The sequence below is a fragment of the Simochromis diagramma genome, unplaced genomic scaffold, assembly GCF_900408965.1.
Source record: "Simochromis diagramma unplaced genomic scaffold, fSimDia1.1 OVJJ01000596.1, whole genome shotgun sequence".
Classification (NCBI taxonomy): domain Eukaryota; kingdom Metazoa; phylum Chordata; class Actinopteri; order Cichliformes; family Cichlidae; genus Simochromis; species Simochromis diagramma.
In genome coordinates, this window is record NW_024387245.1 from 23,187,508 (window position 1) to 23,214,212 (window position 26,705).

Genomic DNA, 26,705 nt, shown 5'->3' on the forward strand with positions numbered 1-26,705 from the left:
GCTTTTGCATCTTTTGTTTTCTTGTACTGTTTATGCATTTCGTGGGACAGACTGTCAAAGGAGACGTTTTAGTTATTCCAGACCTGGGCTGATGTATGAGATACTGGCAGGCTTCAAAACTATTCAGGTACCCATGAACAAGGCGAGGATTTGTGCACAGTTCAGTCACCATCGCAGTGCACTTTGAAAACAGTCCAGAAACAAAGAGTATTGTCTAATTAAGCTTTAATCAGTGATTTGATTGCACTTTGACAGGTAATGCACTCACAGTGGCCGAGTAAAGTGGACTTTCTCAATGTCTCAATGAGTGACTGAATACGCTTTTTTCTCATTAAATCAAATATTCATTATATCAGATATTTCTATTTGGCTTCTATGTTAAACATAAAGCATGTGACACATAAACTCTGTGTAGATACACAGCAACAACAAAAAAAAACTATTTCAAAAACAAAATGATAAAATTGTAACAACTCTGGATCAGAGACACGGGCTGCTGGAATGAGTTGCAGTTTTGTTGTTTAAGCAGAGGTAAGTTGGTGCAGGGTTTTGTATCCATCCACTCATTCACTTTCTTCCACTCATCTGATTCAAAGTAGCAGTGAGACTGAAGCCTATCAAAGCTGTCATAAGGCAAACGATGGACCCTGGACACGTCGCCGGTCTGGTGCAGGGCTAAAAGAGAGATTTAGAATCACCCATTAACCTAGCATCGATATCTCCGAACTGTGGAGGGAAGCAGACAGAATGAAGAACTTCCAAAATCCCAGGCCCAGGATATTCCTGCTGGGAGGCAACAAAGCTATCCACTGCATCTCCATTTGTTGCCCTGTTTTGCATAACAGTTATAAAAATTTCACTGGAAGGCAATGATGTGCAGTCACATCAGCGTTAGACGTGTCGACGTGTGATGGCACACGGACCTCCGTGTCCTCCCTCGTGTAGATTAAAGGTCACTGAGCGGGTTTTACTCTGTGCGACGTGGACAAATCAGTGTTTACTGCTGATAACGTTGTGCATTTTCTGACCGAGATTATTTTTCCCACCACAGTCAGCAGCTTCCAGCTTTAGGATGATTTCAGTTTGTGCTGACTAAGGAAGGAAAAAGATGTTTTCATCTTTTTAACAAACAAAGGAGAAGAAGACACCACTCACATTGTCAAACTGATCATTTAATTTATTTAATGACTAAATAATGAAATAAATACAGAGTAGATATAGTTTCTTTCAAGTACTGGATGACTTAAACTTTTTATTAAATCTACAGCATATTGTTTAATATATCTAAAAGTGGTTCTAGTTTATGTTATTCCTGCACGAATCTTCCTCCATTGGTCTCTGAAGACATGGACGTGAATGGAGCCGGCCTCAGTTTCATTCACAATGCGAAAAAATACATTCTGTAAAAGCTGTTACCTGATATTTTACTATTATTTTACACTACAAAAATAAAAGATGACAAAAGAAAGAAGAAAAAAGACAAAAATAAAACATGAGAACATCTTGTAAAACTCAGCTCAAGTCAGAAAATAGCATAACCTTCACAACGGCAATCTCTATGTCTTTAATTCCCTAAAACATCATATTTAATCTTTCTGGAATAAAATTTTAGGACACTAAAAGGAAAAATAAGTGAAATCCAGCAAAAATTGAGCTGCAGATTACAAAATTAGTCCCAGTTTCCCTCATTTTTGCAAAACACAAAAAATTAAAAAAATTAAAAATCCACAAAGACACAACTCTCCCTTGGAGATAAAAAGCATGTAAAAATATTATAATTCATATTTGATGTGCCTAAAAACAAAACATGCTTATGATGGAATTTCTCTCATGTAGCATGTGGTGTCTTAAATCATCTCTAATTAACTACAAATGAAAAAGTATTTGATGGATTTGAAAAACACATATACACAGAAGCAACAGCAAAAAAAGAGAAAAAGATTAACATACCACAAAACACTCAGGGAAGTAATGATAAAAGAAGTTTGTCCAACTGTACCTTTCCACAAAAACCTGAGTATGTTGATGCAAATATGTATGGAAAGCCAAGAGTGCCAAAACTTTTACATCGATGGTGGATTTTTCCCATGAAATGAAAAGTGCCTCCTGGGATATTTTGTGAAAAATGTGCACATTTCTGTAACAACTACAAACAGGGATTAATGACAGTAAGAAAATTGATATTTTAATTGTCTTATCTTTGTGCTTGTTATACTTTATAAAACCAATGAACAAGCTGACAAACAAAGACTTTGTTGTGTAAGCACAAAAAACCCCTTTATAATAACTCTATCTTATTTCAATGTTAAAGTCTCAATTCTCCACAATTACAGCAACAGAGTCTCGTGCCAGTCACGACCGATTCTTGATCATAAGTTGAGGTTAAAACCACTTCAGGCTCTCTCCATTGTCTTACTAGTATTTTCTAACAGTAAAGGTTCAAAATAACAGCGTCTCAATGGACCAATGGTCAGTCAAATATCTGGACTTGCATCATCGTCATTCTTTAAAAAAAAAAACAATATGGAAGAGGGAACACATGTCTTCCTGCTAAAACGAACAACCTGTACATTTACCAGTGTTGTCCCTTTACACAAAATAAAATTTAGACATGATTTAAAAAACTAATAAATAAACACAAATATAAACACATCTTATTCTTATACTATATTTTTAAACTCTTTCCATTCACTTGTGGCAGGTTCACTGTTTTACTGAGTAACAAGGTAAATCTAAACACCACTGAGGAAATGTTACCGCACAGCCCATTTTACAAAACAGCAAACAAAAATTTTAACATTGTGTCGATGGTGCTGACAATGCTAATTCCCTCTTGAATGTCTTCGTGGCTCAATCTGATTTTTTGAAAGTCTGTAAAAAGTCTCGTTGTTGCTGGCATAAAGTGGTGAATTGTACGTGGCCCAAAACACGATGCTAAAGCCAAGCAGCTAAAAGGTTCAAGTGATGTAAATTTCATCATCAGAGGGAGAAGGCGAGGCCCCGTGTGGTCATCCAGGAGGCACTACACTACAATGCCACAACTTCTATCAAAGTGGACTTGAATAAAATATAATAGGAACTATTTTCCATGTAAAAGCAGAAGAAGAAGCTTTGCTGATGCATCTTAAATTAACTTTTTATTAGTCACCTTAAATTAATGACTTTTTATTTCTTTCTAGCTGGGCTGGACTCTTAAACTGCATTTATAAAAGCTGGACGTAGCTTCTGGGTCCATACAGAAGTACCTTAAATCTACATTACTTCTAAAAGCCAGTCGGGGGCAACTTCAGCAGTTCGGCTTTCTTGCCATGTGAAGTGAACACTTTTCTGATGACTTGGCTCAGTTGGTAGTTTCAGGTTATACTGAATTTTTTTTTTTTTTAAAAAGAAGTTAATATGGTAAATTAGCTTCCTTGCCGCACTAATCAACTGTGACGTCACAATTTCCATCATTTAAATACAGTCTGTGATTGAACTTTACAGATCAGCTGGGATTTGGGATTGTTTGTAATTGTGATTATTTAATGTGATTATTGATTCAAGAATCATGCATTTATTTAATTTAATAAATAAATAAATAATTTTAAATATTTTAAATAGTTGTAGAGAATTGAATTGCTTTTGGCTGCAAAGCAAACTCTGCTTTGTACCAACCTGCCTTTCAGAGCTTCTAGCCTTTCCTAAACCTTGTCATAATTTACTTCTACAGAAATCGTATTGACCAAAGTAGCTCTTTTCATCGTCTTGGCTCCATCTCCAACACTTAATCCAATTATCTTGTTTTTCCTAAATGATATTCAAAAGAATCACTCAGCCCTACTATCCCTATGAAACATATAGTTATTTGTTTTAAAAGTAGATCTTTTAAAGTGACGTTCACTCCACGGTTTACTCTGTTTATAGCTCTAACATTAGCAGGAGGTTCACTTTAGAAATCAAAGGTTCTCAAACCACTCATACGCAACAAACAAATAAAAACAGCAGGGTAGAAACGGGAATAAGGAATGAGCTAATGAGACTAAAAGGAGAAAGAAAAATTGATTTACATTCATCAGATGGACACAAACTCAGATAGAGTTAAGTGAATATATGTAAAATACTACTTCGTTTTTGGAGAGTGAAGTACAAATGCAATAAGTTTTTTCATACTTTAGTGCTTGTAGCACAGGGCGTTTATACTATATCATACCTGCTGCTTAAATAAACAAAAAAGAGACTTCTCCAGGCACCGATTGCACTACTGTAGGATCTACTATATCCTTTCACTGTGCTAAATATAGAGACTGAGCGTTCTTATATATATATATATATATATATATATATATATATATATATATATATAGCACAACAGGAGACATGGCAAAAGGAAAGACTGATAATGATGTTGGAGCTGTCAGGTGGAGCAAAGAAAGCCAAACCTGGTCCCTCCTTTTGTTCTCCTTTGTATGTGGCACTGTAGAAGTTTTGAAAACAGAAAGATATGTAGTCTGATAATGTATCTTGGTCAAAGGCAAAATACTGTGTATTCTGATCTCATCATCATCTTCATCAAGCTTCATCTTCTTTTCTTAATATGACTCTAATGTGCAAAAATAAAATCTAGGATATTGTCAGGACCCTGCATACATCCAACCTCCAGACTTTGTCAGTGTGGTCCCTGACATGCGGATGATCCCAGCATTGTTGTTTTCAGACCAAAAACAGCAAAGAAACCAAAGAAATAAAACCCCCAAAATGTCAGAGCTCTGAGTTTGAGGGTTTACCAAACCCCAGCGCCACACAGCTGTTTATTATAATATATAACGAACGTAAGACAGCACTTTGCAATTTTTGAAAACAGCCACAAAATCATGTTTTTTGCCATGCCTGGATCTATGTGCTTGAATCTGATTGGCCTACATGCTGTCATTTCTGGATGGAGCTGTTTTATGTTGCATGTGTCTGCATTAGTTCTGTGAAAGACCACAACTGCAATTAAAAAGCTATTAAATGATTCAGCACTGTGACACTCGTCTAAAGACCAGCTTTTGCATGACAGTCCACCTTTCTGTGGTAAAATGAAACTAAACGCAGTGCTGTTCAGCTGTAGATTTATGAGCAGTAGAAAATTAACACACTGCTTGTTTATTGAGCTGTCACAGTTCATCTTGAGCGCACGATTACGAGCCTTTGCTCTGGTATCTCAGGCTGATCTCCACTGCACCAACTCAGCCTTACAGTCAAGCTGTTGCCTTTGACTAAACGGCAGGAGTCCCAACTTTGCTTGTCTCACCCTTTCTGTAATTCCGGCCAGTGGAAGTGCTGGATCGGAGCCTGAAGGAGCACGGTACCTGCCACAGTTTTATCCCTAAGCACAGTGGGAGAGGGAGAGCTTCAGCAGTCCTTCTGTGTGCATCTTGTAGAGGAGTTTAAACTCGGCTGGCAGCTGATGGGACTCCTGCCACTTGGTGGTGAATTTGGTGCCCTTCTTGTCGTAGTAGTGGTAGGGGAGCTCTTTGCCTGTGTTCGGGTCCCAGCCAAAGGGCCAGAAACCGTACAGGTGGATCTGGTCACACATAGAAGAAGCCAGCGTGTACATCAGAATGCCTGTGCTCAGGCGCTTCGGCGACAGCTGCTTGGTTTTCCAGTAGCTGTGGAGTATGAATGACAAGAGACTGGTCACAGATTAAATTAATAATTCAGGCACTCACAACTTTATTTATTCACTCTTAAAGTGAATTATATCACTTTTACTATTAAACACTTGAAAAATGCTATGACCTAATAACTAAGTGGCAAATAAATGCAAAGCGATTATTAGAATTAAAGAATATTAGAATCAAGGATTTGCAACAAACCACTGAGTTTATCTGTGACATGTTCCTTGTACTTTTGTTGCAATGTTTTTGCTGTGTTTTGATCCTTTTTAGCATCGACTTCCTGCTTTTGTTCCTAGTTATTTCCCCCTTGTTTTAAACAGTTTAGGCAAAAACCTGAATTTTGGTAAACGGAGATAAAGGAATATCATCCTGTCCACTTTTGTCTGCTTTTTTCTAGAAATCATTCCCAAAAATTCTGAAAATAGGACTCTATTGATAGGACATAATCTGCTGAAGCTTTAATGTGGCAGTTTTGCTCTGAAGAATCACAAAGGGGGAAACTCTCCAAACTGGCCTAAACAAAAGCGGCTTCAAGAGTCCTTACAGCGCTGAAAGCCGTCTGAGCTGCTTAAAAGTGGTAATTCTTCCAGAGCAGGTAGACTTAATGGGATTGGTAAAGATTAGACTACTGTACGGGCAGCCCTATTCTGCCACTACAACACTAAGAACCCAACTTAAATCCCCCTCTCTCCACACACACTGTTACAGCTGTGTGCCATACCTTTCACTAAATAGCTGTTTCCTTATAATCCGGCTTTGAGCCTAAATCTCCTCTTTTGACATATAGAATACAGCTCAATATAAAACAGCCACGTGTCAGCCAGTTTCTACTAGTTTGTTTAAACAGGATTGAGGTGGATGAGGGACATTTAAAAACACAGACAGAGAGAAAGCACAAATAGCTACAGCCTTTAAATGCTAAGAGACAGGGACGACCAAGCTAACCGGGTGGAAATGAAATCCAGTTGTGAGCATGTCCATTTTTAACAAGCAGAAAGCACCGAATTTGATCAGCTGTTAATCTTAATGAGCTATGCAAAAAACTCAGAGACTAATTCAAGTAGTGGGTTGGACCCCATTTTACCTTCAGAACTGCCTTAATCCTTCATGGCATAGATTCAAAAACATACTGGAACCATTCCTTTAGATTTTAGTCTATATTGATCTACTAACATTATCAATAATGTGAAACCCTAGAGATGGTTGTTTGGAAAAAAAATCACAAATCAGCAGTTTCCAAAATCTCAGAGCCCGTCTGGTACCAACAGCCATGCCACGTTCAGCATCAGATAAATCACCTTTCTTCCACATTCTGGTGCTCAGTTTGAACTTCAACAGGTCACTTTGACAACCTTATGAAATGTGAGTATCATCATAGGTAAAAGGTAAATAATTACCAATGACAATGACAAGACATATTTAGAAAAAAGTTATCTAGTAAACCTACTGTTCACGTTGATGATGGAGATTTCCTTGTCAAACAAATCAATTAAAGACCAAAATCCAGAAATTAATCTATCAGCCAACAACCCTACTGTTGTCCAAAAACTATTAAAGTCATCAATAAGTTGCGTTGTTGGACTGAAGAACATGTTTCCTCATTACTGTGAACACAAATATGTACCCTAGAACAAAATTTGTAAAAACTCAGCTACAACCTCAGAAAATAAAAGGCCAAAACTGCAGTTCATCTAACGGCCACTGGGGGGTTATATTCAAAAACAGATCTGTCCACACAGACTCCTGACTTAAAACCATCCCCCTATCTTCTTAACCATTTATTCCCTTCAGGGTACTCCACACAGAAATGCTGGCCAGTCCTAATTTGGCCAGTCTTGGCCATCAGGGTTGCCTCCTTATGCAGCTCTGTTCCTCTTCCGGCTCGGCTTTTTGAAGTCTTCATTAATGTGAAACTAAAGTTGTAGAGTTTTTGTTTTTATAACACAATGAAGACAATACAGTGTACGTCACAGACATACAAATATAAGTGCAAATTCCTCATCTGGAAGAGGTCCAGAGGTGCACAGGCAGAAGACACTGAAGAGGAGATCAGCCAAATTTATATTAAGTATACATCTTTATTTTTAATGAGTAGAGTTATAAAATGTTTTACTGCTACTAATGACATAGTGATCACATGTGGAGATGTGGACTGATGACGTACTAGATATTAATGATTTAACACCTGAATGTACTTTAATAGTCTGCTTTTTCTTACTTGTTGACATATTTCATGATGTTTCCAGGCCAGGCGAGCTGGACCTTGAGCTGACCTTTATGCTCCACAAAAAAGTCCACCAACGTTCTCGTCACTGTGGCCGACGTGTGGAAGAAAAACGCAGGGATCCACAGAATGGCGCCATCTAGCTTCTTCAGGCTAAGGAAGAAGTTATTTCTGTCCTGCACAGTTAGTAAGTTGTTATAGTATTTCTCCAGGATACTGGGGTTAAAGGTCGTCATGTTGGTGCGACGCCCAACATCTTTTTTAAAGATCTCAGTCGGCGCAAAATTGCAGCGGAAGACAAAGTCATATTTCTCAATCTGGGGACCGCAGCGTGAGCCAGTGAGGATGCCGCTGTTGCCAATCACAGCACATACGTTATAGTGCTTGTTGAGGATTGGTGAGACCTCCGGGAGGAGAGAGCGAAAGTTGTCGCTGATGGAGAAGACGTATTTGTGGCTGGAGTAGTCATAATGCATCAGCTGACCGATTCGGACTGAGTCTCGAGTCAGCGTGAAGTTGTGGGGTATGTCGATGTACTGAGAGATCTCCTTCCTGCAAGATGGAAATATATTGCCTTGTTGAGATTTTTTTTAGCTACAACAGACAACACAGAGAAAGTCAGCCAGGTAGAACACTACAAAAGCATGTGCAGTGAAAGTGTGCTGGGAGTTGTTCCAGGTGGACAAAAATAAATAAACAAGACAAGGTGATGGCAGTAGGACTGGAAGCTGATATGTAGTCGATCTTCAGGAAGAAAGGCTCTCCTCCCTCCACTTTGCTGGCACCAGAGTTCTTATCCTGTATCTTGTATTTGTGTGGGCACATTGAACTCTATTTTGACACAAATAGATTTGGGTCTGAAAATTGGTGGTAACCATAGATAGTATAAAAGATGGATGTAGCTACATGATGTCAACCACAGTTCCAAAGTCCTGCTTTGATGGCTCTATCTGAGTGTTTTCATAATGACCATCTTTGTCTTTTGAAGCCAAATGTGAGAAGCAAGAGGCAGATATGATTGTAGGATTGCCTTGAGTAACCTAAATCTGAGACTATTATTTGACTAAGCCCATAAACTCATCAAGAAACTATTTACTGAGGTCAGGTTAGAAGGCCAATTTCCCGGAGACTTCTATAGGACCAAAAATCTTTCTTGCAACCACAGGTATTGCCCCCTGGTGGCCATTAAAAAGAATCTTAAGAGGTTTAAGGTATATCTTCATTGGCTGATAGCGAACTCTACTAAACAGTTGGGAGTCTGTTGAGAAAAGTGCCTTCAGTTTTAGAGCAGGAGGTTGTATTTTAAAATGTGACTAAACACTTAACTGACTTAAGTGATGCTCTAACTTCAGACTTGAAACTTCTTTAGATTAGCATCAAACTTCTGGACTTTAATGTGATTCGCTATGACTACACATAGCTTGGACTTGTATGTTTTTGTATTGTAGAATATAGGTCAGTAGCAGCTCTATCCACAAAGAAAAATCTACTAGATGAATTTTAAGTTCATGCTTTTATTTAGCAAAAAATATCTTGCACTAATCCAGAAGAGTTTCAAAATGGTCCACAATCAGTAAACAGAAGTGATACTGGGCTCGGATTCAGTGAAGTGTTTCTGAACAGCTACCCAAAGCTTTCACTAACACAAAAAATGTGGCAAACTTTTTCACAACTAACACTTGCTGTTGGGAGTGCTAAAAGCATGTTAAGCTTTCAAGACCATCAGAAACCAATGCAGGAGACAGTTTGTGTGTGTGTGTGTGTTAGTGTGTGTGTGTGTGTGTTAGTGTGTGTGTTAGTGTGTGTGTGTGTGTGTGTGTGTGTGTGTGTGTGTGTGTGTTCTACCTCTGCTGGTTAAAAGCAGTGCTGTTGTGCCTCCATTTAGATGAGTTCTGCAGGTCCTCGCTGAGAGCGTTGGTCAGAGAAGTAAAAGCTGGATCCAAATACTTCATCGCCAACTGGGAGCTACACAGAGGAGGCAGAGACATGTCAATTAACTTGGTCCTCTTTTTAATAAAAGTAAATCATGCAGTTGCACTTAGAAATATTTTATGAAGCATTTTAGCTTTTTGGTAAACCATTAAGCAGCTTTGAATATCATCAAATGGACATAATAACAAAAAGTCAGGCAATCAGGCAGGTTTTGAACAAGCCAGGATATAAACACATTTTTATTTGGTAGTAAAAACTGTGGCTTAGTGGCTTCTGAATAAAACTAGAAACTGTACAATAGTACAGCAACAGTCTGAGAATAAATATACTAAATACACTTTTAGTGTGTCAGAAATATTCATCCTGTGCATATCTTTACATGAAGTCAACGGGCGTGTTTTTTAAGAATAAGCTAATTATTAAAGAAATCTTTTTTTTTTTCAAACATGCATATTATACTGGTATGAGTGCCCAAGTGTTTTGAGATTTATTTTTTTTTCATATAGCATTTAACACTTGCATGCTGGTCAGCTTTGTGCTCTGGTGGGTCCTCAGCACCATTCAGACACCGATAAGTGCCTTGAACTGCAGCTGGCGACTGTAAATGTTGTTCTGTTCTGGAGAGAGAGTGTCCAATACCACCAACTACAGAGTGTTGCCCAGTGATCCATAAAAGGTAAGGAGCTGATGCCACTACGCTGAGCTCACCAAAGCTGCAGAGCAGAACATGGATTACAGTCACTAGCAGCAGTCCAAAGCGGTGGAGTTGGAGCCCATCCAGAGAAGCAGCTTCTTGCACTGTTATGTTGTTATGTCTTCTTGCACAAAGTATGCGAGGTGTGATCAGAAAGTTCTAAGGTAGTCAATAAAAATCAAATTTGAACAATCTTTCCATCAAGGTCAGCATGACTCCTTCTACAATAAGCACTTGATTTCTTCCACTGTGTCAAAACTTTAGTCATTCCACTTTTATTTGCATTTTTAAGAAAGTTTAAAAAAGATGAAGTTGCAGGGATGCAAATCTGGCCAGTAGTCCAGATAATGAGTAGGGACTGCACTGATATGGCCAAGCATCTTTTGATCGCACCTCGTGCATGCAGCATGCATGCCAGCCTTTCTTGCTACAGCCACAAATACTCAATGATATTTAGTTGGGCAAATACCTGGAACCAAAAATGCTGAATTGTTTAAAAACCTGTCTGATTGCCAGCTGGTGTTTTTTCACAACTTCTTTACAGTGATGTTTTAATAAAAGTAACAAAAACAATATGGCTAAAACTATTACATGAAAATATAAATAAGACAGGAACTGTAGATGGGAACTCTCCATTCATAAATCAGATTTTGTCTTTTTCTCCACAAAGCTAAAATGCTTCCAAAAGAAACTTACTGAAATGTGCAAGACTTTAAAGAGCCATTTTGCAAATATCTATCATTCTGTTCATTTGGAAATCAGCTGCAGTGAAAAACAGCTCATTCATTTACACTCAGCTCAATGTAAATGCAGACTTTCAGTCTCTTTCCTGCATGCGAATCTGGTTTAGTCAAAGAATAGACTCTTCGGGATTCTGTGGAAAAATTAGCAATAAGGCCAAACAGTTGCATCAACTCTGTCCATCTTAACAAGTTATTCATAGTGACATTGAGGAAATATTGACTGTTCAGCCTAATACAGTTTCATTCACTGTGTCTGTGTTTGGGATGCTTTTAAAACACTGATTCACATCAATAACAAAACAAACGTGTTAAGATGAACATTTTTATTTGCAGTGCAAGAAGGCTCAACTTTAATTTCTCGGTAATGATAATCGTCCTGAACATTTGTAATAAAACCTAGACTCAACAAAGAGATTCATCAGGTAAGTATTTTAAAAGAATTTCTATACACCGGGTTTTTGCAATGAAAACTCGACATTTTGTATATAGTGAATTAAGCCTAGACTAAAACAAAAATTCAATGAAGGTCTCCACTGGAAAGTTTTATTCCAAGGCTTAATCCCTGTCTGGGAAAACTGAGTCATTAAGACTAGTTTCCTGCCGCAGACTAAACTTCAAAATGTCAAGATTTTAGGTCTCTAGTATGACATAGGCAAATAATAGTTGATCAAATACTGTTTGAAGTCCTTGATGTTTATCCTCCATGAAGAACCAGGTTCGTGCAGGTGACTGCATTAGGACAGTCCAGAAAGCAACAGAGGTAACTTGGACTGTCCTACCAGGCAAGCCAGTAATGACTGGTTGCTAGGGAAAAATATGCACTCCCTGACCAGTTGGCATGGAGTTTGCTTGAGATTTTTGAAAGTCTATAGCTGTGTCACAAAACGTAGGCCGCATCCTTCGGAGGACCCAGCCTTTGCAGTCTACGTGGGCCGGGTCCTTCGAAGACCGAGAAGGCCGGAAGTGCGAGGCTGTGAAATGGGACGGTCTAGCCTTCAAAAAAAATTACATTTTTAAGTTATCCGAGTGACTTATAGATCATGTTTAACCTGAGTAGTGAAAGACAGCAGGGTCTGAAAACGATGAAGCTGGGAGTCCACTGCTCTCGCCGGCTCGAGTGACCATTGAACCCCCCAGCTAGCTATCAAGCGGGTGGGTAACAGACGTCTCCGAAAATGTCGGAGCACTTTTGCAAATATGCGATGTCTTGATAAACCAAGCAGATATTTGAAGTTTACACGGCTACTTTCTCGTCTGAAAATATGTTAAAAGTTTATTTTGTGACCCAGAAAGAGTAATAAGAGTAATATTAAAACTTAGTAGCTTAGTCGCCATTGTTGGAAACTGAAATTGGCTGAGCCGTGCTATTTATTCTGGGATATGGTGGGCCACGAAGGACACACCCGACCCATCCTTCAAATTCGGGGAAATGAAGGACGCATTTGTGAGCCGTATTTGAAGCAGTCGACGAATTGGGACAGCCTTCGTCGCCTGGCTGTCACGTAATTGGCCTTCAAATGTGGCCTCCGAAGGATGCAGCCTACGTTTTGGGACACAGCTTATGACTGCTTTCTTCACTAGCAGATGGTTGCCTGTAGTTTGAATGGAAGACACCAACCTGTCTGCAAACACTTGCCAACTACGCTCTGAGCAGCAGTGAAGCTAGACAGTGCAACAAAAGATTTCCACAGCAGGTAGCTCTGCATATTTGTTTTGTTAGACTTTAAAACCAGATACCCTTTCTGACATAACCCCAAAGGTTATAAAAGTTATAAAAGTTGGCATCTTTCATGCAAACTACAGGCAACAATCTGCTAGCAACTAAAGCAATCATAACGAAGTTCTTTGCCGCCACCTAGTCACTTGCCACCAATTAGAGAATGCACATTTTCCCCTAGTGAACTGGTGGCTCGGCCTCTATTATGTCTGTGCAACTCAGCCGTTGCTGTAGCATCTGACATTTTTGCAGACATTTTTTGCAGTTTAGGAGTTGAATCTGAATCAGCATGAAATACAATTTTTACCATTAAAGCTCTACAAACTGGAGATTGGAAAGGATCTAAGCTTGTATGTAAGACTTCTTATTTTTGAATGTATTTAGCTGTGTATGCTCAAATTATAATGCTCACAGATTACAATGAAATGCTGAATCATTTTGCAACCTCTGCTTAAACTGAGTAAGGTTACAATATACAAATATACATCTAATTTTTATATATATATATATATATATATATATATATATATATATATATATATATATATATATATATATATATATATATATATATCATATGTATATATATATATGGTACATTTCTTCATGCCATGTCAAATTCAGCACCACAACATTAACAGGGCTCAAGTGAGCATTCGGGATCTTAATTTTGATTTGACTTGAAAGATGGTAAGTAGGCTGGCAGGTCAAGCTTTAACAGCAGTCGACTGACATACATATACCCATTTGATACATATGTGATTGACATAAACCCGGATATAAAAAAAGAAAGGATTGCACTGCATCCTTCCGTTTTTAGCATCAGCACTCTTTATTCACCTCAGGTCGGGTTTGCGAGGTGGCCTCTCACTGCAGGAGGGGCGTGAAACAAAAAGAAAAGATAAATAACTCACTCGTTCTTCATTGACATTTCAAATGACACCCACCACTTTGGAGCTGGAGACCAGGCATGCAGAGGCTATAGTGCGTTTCAAATACTCACCGCAAATCATCTAAATGGCTCAACAGCACATTTATAACTGTGACAGCAGTATCAAAAATAAGAAGACCTCCAATCATCACACACAACAAAGCACAGATTTAAACAAAAATACTTTCACTGTAATGGGAAAGTGAAAACAGGCATTTTCAATCAAGAACAGCGGTACATTTATTTTTTTCTAAGAAACTTCCGCATTGGCAAAATGGATCGGTTACAAGAGTCTGAAAGATGTTTTTAACCCTCTGATGTTTCAGCGAGTACAACTAAGAGGCTGGTACATGTGGTTTTGAGTGAGATAGCTCTTGGTTGAGATTACATCACATGTAGAGACTATGCAAAAAAAAGAAAAGCTCCATAACTATAGCTCCCTGCATCTAGCTATGTTTGTTACTGTATACAAAGCAGGTGATTTGAGAGATAGCTTGAAACCTTGAGATTATTTATATCTTAACAAAACAGCTCATCAGCATGATTTACTTTCAGAAGCTGTGGCATTGCTTTCATTCCTCTTCAGAAAGAAAGCAATGAGAAACTAGTGACATTTTCTTCCTGATTAAGATATAACAGCAAAGATAACTAATATCATTTGAATTGTAATATTGATTGGCAGGCAGAAAGTTCATGACATGGACTAAAACCTTCTCCATCCAATATGGCTGCACAGTGATCAGAGCAATCACCAAGTTCCTGATGATAAATTAGGGCTCACGCTGCAACAACATGACAAGAAACTTGTCCACTAACAAACTGCTTTCTTTTAAAAATGCTGCTCTGCTCCACATCTAACTCACTCTGAGCGTAACCTTGGCCTGCGATGGCAGCAAGCGAGGGGGAAAATTATTACAGGCGGGAGGAAAATGAATGCGGCACTCGTGTTGTAAATCAAATCAGCCAAGGACGGCCGGCCGGCCTACAGAGCCCTCATCAGACCTGCGCTGTTTGAACATCGCACATGACCCAACATGTCGGACAGCAAAGATTTACAGATTTCTGTGGAGCTCAGCTGCACTGTCCCTACTAAAACCTGCTTCTTCTTCCTTTTTTTTTTTTTTAGCACAGGTGATTTCTGCCATCAGTCTTTGTGAAAAGCAGCTCCTGATGTTTTCTGTTCATATTCTAAGATAAATGACTGTCTGCTGCATGACTGGACAGAAAAATGTCAACACCTTTTTAAGTGCATTAGACCTACTGATACTGTGGTTCATTGTTTCACACACACTTGTATATTTGGTGACTTTTTATCATTCTTTCTTAGTTATATTTTTATCCATCAGGTCTGTCAATCAGTAGCTGCTGACCAGCCATCCCCGGTCCACACCAACTGCTGGCCAGGCCACTGTTGTGGTAGTCCTCGATATCATCCAGGTTTTTGTTTGCTACTTGTATGGGCTCTAGTTCTCCAGCACTGGTGTGAAATCTCACAAGGGGGATGCACACAAATGCCAATTAAACTATTTCAAATTTAGGAAACAAGGAAAGAACTTTAACTGGTGTGTGTAATCAATGCAATCAGTGGTATAAATGATTGCTTGAGTAAAGAAATGGTGTATGAAATGTGTAGTGTAGAAAATCAAATAAAAGACCAAACAACATCCAAAAGGTGGCTGAGGGAGGAGAACCACACTGAGGGCTTAGAGCACTGCCAGACTGGGCCCAGGTGGTGCCAGTGTGACCGATTGGAAGCAAACCACACCACATCTCCAGTGTCTACAGATGAGACCTGCCACACAACAGGCTGAAAGGAAAGTTTAAGGAACCAATCAAAACATGAAACATAAGTCGCTAAAGTTGCTGGGAATCCAGTTTAGAAAACTGGGCACACCTGGCCACCTCCAAGGTCTGGGCTGTGTGGACCACTTTGTGTTCATGGGGTCGGAGGCAGAGTTTTAGCTCTAATCATCAAATCTAAGACGAGTGAATGGTGAAAAATGGAAAGGAGCTATGCAGGAAGCTGTGCAAAGCTGCACAAAGAGATGACCTGGAAGGGGACATCCCCCAAGTTAATCTCAGGTTTTTTCACTTCACTTTTTTATGAGCAAAGTTTCTGTACTTTTGCATCACAACTAATGCTAAAAGGAAATTGTGCTTTCAAATGCAGTTTTCAAACAGAACACTATAAATATTTGGACAGAGTGTGTGTGTGTGTGTGTGTGTGTGTGTGTGTGTGTGTGTGTGTGTGTGTGTGAGAGAGAGAGAGAGAGAGAGATATTTCAAAAACTTGTTTAAAACTAAAAAAAATTATTTGAATTTTTCTTTTATGGCCAATCTCTCTGAAAAATTCCAAATTAATCACAAATAACATTCAACCACTAAAACATTTTTTTCTTTTCAGGAAGTAAGTAATCAAGTAAAACTGTAATCTTGATAAAATAATAATAATGTGCTTTACTATTTTTAGGTGTACATTTGAAATTTCAGGGATAGCAATAATAATATTTTAGAATTAAAAATATAATTTTGATTAACAGCTTGTGCACACAGGTGTATTGATGGTATCAGAAATATAAAAATGATTTTTGGTAATTACCACTACTGACAATTTAGGGCAGCTGTGGTATAAACTTTACATTTGTTGGTGGTTTAATGAATGTGTTAAGCACCGTATACAGGAGACCCTACGGTGGCCCCTAGAGACAAAGCACGTACAAACTCCAAAACACTTACAAAATCCAAAACACATGCAAGCTCCAAAACACATTACAAAATACAAAACACTTACAAAATACAAAACACTTACAAAATCCAAAACACTTACAAACTCCAAAACACTTGCAAATTCCAAAACACAACGGAAGTGCTCCAGGATGCTAGGAGCAGTGTTGAGCTTTTGCTACCTAGTAACTACACAAGCCAGGAAGTACCAATGACCAGATTTGGGGTCTGCAGCCTTAAAGGCCGCATTTTAAGGCCGATTACGTCACAGCAACACGACGAAGGCTGTCCCAATTCAAAGGCTGCTCGAAATGCGGCCCTCAAATGCGTCCTTAATTTCCCTGAATTTTAAGGATGGGTCGGTGTAGCCTTCATGGCCCAACATATTCCAGTCTTCATAGCGCGGCGGTGGTGTGGATAATTTTGCCGAAAAAAAAACGGCGGAAGCGGAGCCGCCGATGAGTAAAACTTTCAGAAGTAAGTACTAGGGGTGCAACGATATTCGTATCGATATTGAACCGTTCGATACAGTGCTTTCGGTTCGGTACGCATATGTATCGAACAATACAACATTTGTAATTATTTATCAACTTTCCTTCTGACGATGCTGTCTATGTTGAGCGCTCAGTGAATCTGCGTTCGACTACTCCGCCTAGGCTGCACTGTCGAGCGCAGATCCACTGAGCGCTCAACACAGACAGCATAGTCAGAAGGAAGAGCGCAGGGCAAGCTAGCAAGACAGAAGTTAAGCTCTCCTTGCAACATGGACCTCCCCCACCCTCATTCAGATCTGGCGTTTGGAATTATTTTGGTTTTCATGTGACGTATGACCCTGAAGGTAAGCGAGTCATGGACTAAAGTAAAACAGTATGTTGGATGTGCCATGCAATGCTCAATTACATGGGTGGGAACTAGTGTGTTAGCGCAGTTAGCTCGTTAACGTGTTGGCCGTCTAGCCCCATGCACGGGGCGATCGGCGGTAGCTCGTTAACGGAGATTTGCCGTGTTGTGGCGTTAAGGTCATTTCAACGAGATTAACCTGAAAGCACTAGTGGGAACACAACGAATATGACTGCACATTTACGCCGACATCATCCTAGTGCAAAGACAAAAACAACAAGCATGCTACTAACTTTAGCCGAGTCATTTAGACAGCTGTTAGCACATGATTTTCCTTATGCTGCTGAGAATATAGCCCAGAAGAAGCGGATAGTATAGCTTTTATTTTGGAAAGAGACATTTCTCTGTAATAAACTCTCTTTTCCAAAGATGAGTGATTCCTCAATCAGATACAGGGCTTGCAATATCGCTAGCCCGACGTCCTGGGGCTAGCGATTTTTTCAGTCGGGCTACCAAAATCTATCTCTTCCCTGCCCGTCGGGCTATTGTAGGAAGGAAAAATATATGTCAATGCTTTTGCATTCTTTCAGAAATGTAGCTGGGTAATTATGTCATTGGCATCGGTGAGCCACTGTCAATATGTGACATATTGAAGTCGCGTTTGAATTTGCGCTTGTTTTTTTGCTTTCACTTTGCAATCGTCCGAACTGTGTATAGAGAGCAACAGCACTGATCTGTGAGTGATGATAATTTGTGCACCAATTCCTCTGACATCGTCTTATTAATCGTTAGCTTACTATGCAAACATGACAAGTGAAATCTCCCGCAGCAAGCTTAAACATATGAGAGGTTGATCGCGCAGAGAATCGCTGAGCTTATGTGAGTGTGTGTGTAAAAGCAGCACGATATATATTTTAGTTCTGCTGAGCCAAATAAGACAGGTCAGGGTGAAGAAGTGACAGCCAAAGAAAAGCTTACCGCAAAACGGAGAAGTTATGACAAATCAGACTATAAGGCAAAAAGAAAGTGCAGCTTTATGGTTTCATGGACAAAATAATTTCTGTGGCTGCAATATGATGAGCTAAATAACCAGGGCTGCACATAAGTGGTCCGCAGGTGCGCATTCGCTGTCAAAATAAAAAACACGCACAGAGGTTAAATTTAAAAACTGTACTTTTGAGTTAAAATATATATTTATAATTTTAATAAATGACAAATTAAAAAGGCATGAACATTTTTTTTGTATCGAAAAAATATCGAACCGTGACACCAAAGTATCGAACCGAACCGAACAGTGAATTTTGTGTATCGTTGCACCCCTAGTAAGTACTGAATATTATGTCACTTATTTATGCGCAAATGTTTTTATAATGAAGAACATTAAACCATTACTGTTGGCCACATGTCGGGAAAGTTATGTGACATTAGCGACGTTTGTACTAACTTGGTTTTAAAGCCTTTACTTCAAAATATACACCGTTCAATAGCTGACTTTAATCTTACAGAGAATCTGATGATTTTATGCGTAATTAAAATCAGTCATGTCAGTCAGCTGACGGTTCACTCGTTAAGCTGAAAGAAAGATGCTTTAATCACAGGAGTCACACATGTGTCCACTGTACCATCTGGGCACTGTTCTTGTTTAGCACGCGTAATAACACAAACACTAAATCCTGCTTCTCTTGTGCTGTTTTGTAGCAGTGTGTACACCTGAGACTGTCACCTGTCTGTCTGTCCTGCACTCTCTCTCTGTTTCTTTCTCTCTGATTGTGGAATAAAAGTATGAACATGTATTTATAAGTTACACTTGTGTTTGAATCCTGCAGCTTATCACACATTTGATTTCTATGTGTGACACCTGCAAGTGTCCAGAGTGAGGACAGACTGAGTTACCCACTGCTGCACAGCATCTGTGAGGCTTTGCACCCCTGATGATCCACCAGGACAAACTCAACAGTGTGTGAGGAAGAGGAGGAGGAAGAGCCAGCAGCAGCTGACAGATGGAGAGAATAGACAGACTGTTCCCTGTTTGTGAAGGACTGCTAGAAAAGTTTAACATAACTAATTGTCTGTCCTGAATCAGTCTTATTAGGTAATGTTCAAATCATTTTATCATTCCAGTGTTTTCAGTGTGGGAGAAAGTACTCAGGGCCTTCAAGTTACACACTATGAAAGGCAGCAACAAGTTTAATGTTCAGAAACCTAAAGTATGTATCAGCAGCAGAATGGAGCTAAAAATAAATGTTTGTTTCAGTTCTATGAAGCTTTGAGTATTTTGGATTAGTAGCACTGCTGTGTTTGTTGCATCATATTGCTGTAATTGTTTATATGCTTTATATATTCTAAGGTAAGTTGATCTTAAGTGTTACATCATATTCTATAAGGATGTTATGTGTTTGTGTACTTTCTGCCCAGTTTGACCCATTTAGCAGAAGTCAGCCTGTTTAAGGCTCTGATATCTATTCTGTATGACTTAAAGCAGTTATGACAGGGTCTGATTTTCTCAAAGGAATATTTAATATATCAGTCTACTCTTCATTTTTATCAGACACAGTTATCACAGCTTGTACATTTTCTTTTTACACATGTATGTAAGCATTGAGCCAAATTTAGTAATGCCAACATACTGAAGGAACAACATTTGTCTCTTATATATGATACACGTATATATACACTAACAATATACATTTTGAACCAGCTGCAGATGTCAGAGTAACAACTGACTGACCCCCACATAAAGTGCGTTACAGTAGTCCACAGGGGAAGAAATAAAAGCATGGATCACGGTTTCAAAGTGCTGCCTAGAAAGAAAAGATTTCACTCTTGCCAGTCGCCTTAAATGATAAAAATGGACTGGTCCAACTTAAAACCAAGGGCAGTAACAACAGGTTTAAAATAAACTTCCAGGGGTTCCAAATGAAAAGAAGAGGACTCACAGGGGCCACTGGGTCCAAACACCAACAAATCTGTTTTGTTTTCATTCAAATTTTAAAAAGTTTAGAGCCAACCAAGCTTTAATGTCATCTAGGCATGTCAAGAGAGGTTTTATTCAGATGCCATCCTTCTGCTTCAGTGGCAAATAAATTTGGCAGTGAAGATTTAAGGTGATAAGACATGTAAATAACTGCAACTTGAATCTGTACTGAAGCTCAGTATTTGACAGAGTTCATGTTCACTGCTGTAATAGCTAAGAATGATTAATATAATAACCATAATATTGGCCATATTATATTTACATTACAAAAGTGATATGACTTTAGTCTCATGAACAACATTAGCTAATTGTTATTTACTAACTAATCTTAAATGACTGTTCAGTACAGAAATGAAGCCCAAAAATCATGTTTTACTGTCCTGTGGTCTCAGCCTCAGATACTTATCAAATCACACAAAGCTCTTGTAGAAACAAACAAACAAATGAAAAAAATATGTTCTCCTTCATTTCTGTCAAACAAAGTTGTATGACACGTTTCCAGCTGTTAGTATCATGGTTGCTAGGCAACCTCGGAAGCGCGAGGGAGACTAGAGCCCATGTGTTTGCAACAAACTTGCCGTTTATTTTGCAAATCGAGCTCAACACTGCCCCTAGCGTCCTGGATTTGAAGTTTGCACATGTTTTGGATTTTGCATGTGTTTTGGAGTTTGTAAGTGTTTGGGATTTTGTATGTGTTTTGGAGTTTGTGTGTGCTATTTGGAATTTGTAAGTGTTTTGGAGTTTGTACATGCTTTGTCTCTAGGGGCCACCGTAGGGAGACAGCTTATTTATTAGGATGTTTTACTTTCTGCACAGATGTTTCACTTTACAAACTTTCCAGCGGCTCACAAAATACTCCCCACCCCCCTTACTGAATGTGAAACATCTGTAGGAAGATCAGCTTAACACTGAGGAGGAGAGATAATTTGGAAGCTACAGAGCAGCGAGTGTGACATGACTGATGACATGTTGTTGTACTGACGGAATTAATGTTGTGGAAATGCACTTTACATTGTATTTAGACTGTAAGTTCCTGCAGTAAATGTAACTCAAGCTAATCCTTAATGTTTATAATCAGTCTTTATGAGGAATAATGTTTTAAAGACAAACCTGACAGTAGCTGTAATACTGGCTTGTATGAGGATTTACATCAATTTTGCCACTTTTATACAATGAACACATTACTGGCATAGAATTAGTATAAAACCTGGAATTTGGAGACAGATGAGGTCAGATCTGAGAGAACTTTGTAATCTGAGTGTGTCTAAATGACTGATGACTAAATAAACCACTTATGATGAACCCGCTGATGTCTTTGGTTCATATATTAGCCAGAAGTCCTGCGTAAACACTGGGAATATACACTCCTTATTAGGTACACCTTGATATTGTAGTTTGGACACACCTTTACCTTCCGAACTGCTTTAATTCTTTGCGGCACAAATGAGCTTTGTGACATTTTGCGTTATCCTGCTGGAATTGGAATATTGTGTATTTTGTTGTACAGTTATTTTATTTTCAACTTTAATTTATATATTTTATCTTATTCTCCCAGTTAAATTTACCCTTCATTCTAATTTGTGTTGTACAATTATTTCATTTTTAACCTTAATTTATATTTTATTCCTTCCTAGTTAAATTTACCCTTTTTAATTTTTCATATTATTTCTATCTTATTCATAGCCTTTTCCTTTTTTGTTTTCTTTAGGTCACGAGCAGTTGTCCAAGCATTTCACTACATATCGTACTGTGTATGACTGTGTACGTGACAAATAAAATTTGAATTTGAATTTTGAATTTGAATTTGGAAGCAGCCATCAGAAGATGGTACATTGTACTTATAAAGGGATGGTCATGATAAACAACAATACTCAGGTGGACTGTGGCGTTTACATAATGATCAGTACATACTGAGGGGCTCTAAGTATGGCAAGAAAATATCCACAACACTATTCCACCACTACTATCACCACCATCAGTCTGAACCATTGATCAGAGACAGGTCGGATCCATATTTTCACGTTGTTTACACTAAATTCTGACCGTTTCATCCACACACCACAACAGAATCCAGACTAATCAGACAAGTCAATGTTTTTCTAACATTCTGTGCAAATTGTAGCCTCAGATTCTTCTTATTATTTGAGAGGAGTGACACCCTGTCTTCTGCTGCTGGCATTAACAAGGTATTTTCACCCAGAGAACTGCCACTCTCTGGATATTTTCTCTTTTTCAAACCATTCTCTGCAGACCCTAGAGATGGTTGTGCAGTTAAATCCCAGCACATCAGAACTTTCTAAAATACTCAGACCAGCCTGTCTGACAACACAAAAACCATGCCACATTCAAATTCACTTTATGACCTTTCTTCACCATTCTGATGCTTGGTTTGGATTTCAGCAGGTCATCTTGATTATGTCTACATGCCTAAATGCACTGGATTGCTGACACGTAGCTGGCTCATTTAGATATTTGCATTAACATGTAGTTTGTTGGGTGTAATAAAGCGGCTGATGAATGCAAATGGGGTTTTTTTCATAAGAGCAAAACGTACGTCTTCCTTCATTAGAATAAAACTTATAAAAGTAAATGAGAGTGAGAAGTGCTGATCTAGTTCACAGCTGTGGGATTAAGTGACAGATGCCCTGTTTTTCTTCAGGCTGACACACACTCACACTGACTGGAAAACACACTGACGTGTACCACATTTAGATCGGTTTATTAGGACAAAGCTGTCTCCTTATTCAGTGGGGGAAAAAACGCCTTCCACCAGTGATGAGTTAGGAAGCAGTCAGTGTCATTCTACGGTGTATTAACTGCAAATTGATCAATAAATTTTGATCAAATTGCCACCATCATCTGTTTTCACCTAATCAGGGGGTGATACAGAAGTCCCACCTGCACTTGCAAGTACAGGCGTAGCATTAGCAGTAAACAGGATGTACCACACTGTGTGGGCCTGTGGACCCCGTTTCGGCTTTTCTTAGTTTAGTTGACCTTAGAATGAAGACGGGGAAACGGGAGGCTATAAATTTAATCTGTAGCAACATCTGTAGTGAAAATAATTTTAGAATTTGGAGGAAGAGCATACTGCTATTTTTGTTAAACAGGTGCTAGAAACTGTAGCCTTGACTTCCTGGAAATTTAACAGAAGAGAGAGGAAGTCATGCTCCTGTTCTTTCACATAGAGATAGATGTTCTCTTTTCAGTTATATAAATATATTCGTTATGGATCTCATGTGGGTTTTGTTTTTGTTTTTTTCAACTTTAGGGAGATATGTCAGCTGTTTCCTGTGCTGGCTGTCAGACATAAGTGGCATTAATCTTATCACATAAGAGACAAAACAGAAAAGGTGAGAGCAGTTTATAAAACCCAAAACTGAGAAGTTGCCTCAGATTTGTGTTTATGAGATTTGTAAATCATGTTATTATTTTTTTATTTACACTTTACACAGATTCACAACTTTTGAGGAATTGGGGTTGTATAACTGTGTGCTTTAACACTGTGGTTTTCTGTCACTGTAAATCAGGATCTCAAGTCTAAACCAGAAAACAGTGCAAGACAAGCTAGACTTAAGAAGTACAACATGTTTCAAAAACTATGTAAAGGTCACCTGGGTGAGTTAGAGTATCTTCTTTAATTTGAATTCCTTACATTAATACACACAGCTACAGTTTTGAACAACAACATGGACACTCTCTGAGACTGCTGAGTCATTATAAGAGTTTTGTTTCCCGTGTCTTTAACAATGTCCTTACTGGAGTTATTACTTTAGCAAAACCGAAAAGACTGGAGTCTCTCCTTAAGCAGACTGACTCCAAAGTCAGCAGTTACTTAAGTAGGAGGAACTGCAGATTTTAGCACTTCCTCCTTGGTTACACTGTTTTAAATGCTTCCCCTCTGACAAAGACCCACTGCACTGATTTACTAAATTACTGAACCCAAAGAGGAAGTCATAAAAACTGCAGTTATTCATTACTCGGAAAAAAATGAAATGAAACATTTAAAGCTCAAGTGTGTGGACACAAAAATGAGTGAGAAGGTTAAGGTTCAAAGATGTTTAAGTGTATTAATTCAACTTTAAATTCGTGGACATTGTTTACATTTACAATGTAGGCTATTTACGGAATGTGGTGTCCACATACTTCTGGACATTCTTGAGTGTAAATTATGGAAATGAGCTTGAGTAAAAATGAAAAAGCAGGCAGGCCTCACCCAGCAGAGAGGCCTTCGCCTGAGTGTGACCAACGCCAAAAAACGGTTTCCTACTGATGGAAAAATAAAAAGCAAACACTCAGCTGCTGCGATCCAAACAACCTGCAGGTCCACAGCCTGGCCTGGACTCACCGAAACCCCGCGTGGAACATGTACATCCTGGGTCCGCCGTTGTGTCCATATCTCGGGGTGCTGAACAGGAAGTCCTTCTTGATGGAGACATAGCTGATGAGAGACAGGATGAGCAGCGCCACGCTGAATATGACGAGCCCCAGCGCGCTCACAAACCGTACCATCCTGCCCCGATGGAGGAGGCTGGCCCTCCGGCCCAGAGGATCAGGAACCGGCCAGGACGAGGAGAAAGCGAGCACCCAGGCGCACCGCATCAGCGGCACGGCGACGGCGGGGACGCGGAGAGGACGAGGCGCGCTTGACGCAGGTCTCAGAGCCCACGCGGGGAGGAAGCGCAGAGGCAGGGAGTCGGGGTTTCATCTGCTGCGTGCGAGCGGAAAAGTACCGGCGGCGAAACAGGAGTGCAGAAACACAGGAAGGCCGCCAGCACAGCAGAGAGGACGCTCACACGCGGACCTAAAAACGCCTTCCATAGATGCCGTGCAGGCTGTAGGGACGCGCGTTTGCTGCCAGTTTCATCAGCTGAGCGTGATGCAGAGAGAAAGCGGAAGAAAAACCCGCGTGACGCACTGATCGTGGATGTATCCCAGGATGGAGAGGAGGAGGGAGGAGGAGGAAGAGGAGGGGGTCTTCCTGCTGGCGTGCAGGGTCAGATTACAGTTCATAACCTCGAGGCAGGAGATGAAGCGGCGGCTCGCGGCATCCTGCAGGGAGGAGGTGGGCACTGCATCCTCGGCGTCTCTCTCTCCTCCTCTCCTTCTCTCTCTTTCTCTCTCACTGGCAGTGTAATTAATTAAGGCCAGGGTGTCGCTTTAAGGAAGCGCAGCTCGTGTATCTGGTAATCAGATAAACAGTTCCAGCAGCATCCGAGGCGGAGCTGGGTGTCCTGATGGAGGCAGAGATGCGGAGAGAGAGCGAGCAGGAGAGAGGAGGCAGCTGAGGCGTCATGTGTCGCTCTGTCTATAGACGCAGATCTGCAGACACGTGACAACATTTCACTGTTTTCAGCTCGTTTCAAAGCAGCCGTCAGTTTAGACTGAGTGTTAGTCTGCTGCTGCGTAGACTTTCAGTATTTGTTAAATAACAGAATATGTGACTCATGAGTATCTGCGAGGGTGTCGCTTCTCTCCTCTGCTGCAGTGCAAAGGGTCACTTGAACTCGCTGTCCACTCAATGTGTCCTAAATTTCTAAATGCATCACTGGGAGTTTTAATTTCCTTTTCTGACACACGGTCATATGCAGGACCGCATGATGCGTGGCTACTTTAGAAACCTTATGACATGAATCCCAAAAGGCTGATTCTCTTCATCTGGACGTTTTCAGTGGGAGAAACGTTTTGTGATAATCCAAGTGACTTCTTCAGTCTCAGCTGACAGCAGGTTTCCCCAATCTTATAAACAGTACATTTCCACAATATCTGAAACTAGCCCACTGAAGGAACAATGGGCTGTGAGGTCAGTTCCTTGATCATAAATATGCAAGTTGTCATGACCATTGATCAAAGGCCATGAGTACCATTCACAGAGAGTTCGGGGGTGGCTGCAATCACAGCATTATAAGATGGTGAAAGATGTACCCTTAGGCCCCCTACTTGATTCAGAGATGGTCTTTCCCTTTTCACATAAATGGGCTCCTTGACTCCGCGCTCAAACCAGCGTTCCTCCCTGTCCAGGATGTGTACATCCTCATCCTTGAAAGAGTGTCCACTGGCCTGAAGGTGTGAATAGACTGCAGAGTCCTGGCCTGACGAGGTGGCTCTTCTGTGTTGTGCCATCCGCTTTGCCAGAGGTTGTTTGGTTTCCTTGATATATAAATCCTGGCAATCCTCCTGGCACTTAACAGCGTACACTATGTTACTCTGTTTGTGTCGGGGACCCGATCCTTGGGGTGGACCAAGTTTTGGCGCAGCGTGTTTTGGGGTTTAAAAGCTACAGAGAC

At 39.8% G+C, this 26,705-nt stretch overlaps 1 protein-coding gene across 2 annotated transcripts; it reads right to left on the reverse strand.

Annotated features, from left to right (window-relative positions):
- Nucleotides 1-1,159: 1,159 nt before the first annotated feature.
- Nucleotides 1,160-25,780, reverse strand: st8sia3 (ST8 alpha-N-acetyl-neuraminide alpha-2,8-sialyltransferase 3). 2 transcript variants are annotated; one of them, XM_040053394.1, is made up of 5 exons: nt 24,767-25,780; nt 13,790-13,819; nt 9,709-9,828; nt 7,858-8,415; nt 1,160-5,630 (listed from the first exon to the last, which is right to left on the reverse strand). In XM_040053394.1, the coding sequence occupies exons 1-5, from the start codon at nt 25,018-25,020 to the stop codon at nt 5,348-5,350; spliced, it is 1,245 nt and encodes a 414-aa protein (XP_039909328.1). In that variant the 5' UTR covers nt 25,021-25,780; the 3' UTR covers nt 1,160-5,347. The 2 variants fall into 2 exon arrangements, with proteins under 2 accessions (XP_039909328.1, XP_039909329.1); XM_040053395.1 differs by lacking the exon at nt 13,790-13,819 and having other exon boundaries at nt 24,767-25,778.
- Nucleotides 25,781-26,705: the final 925 nt, after the last annotated feature.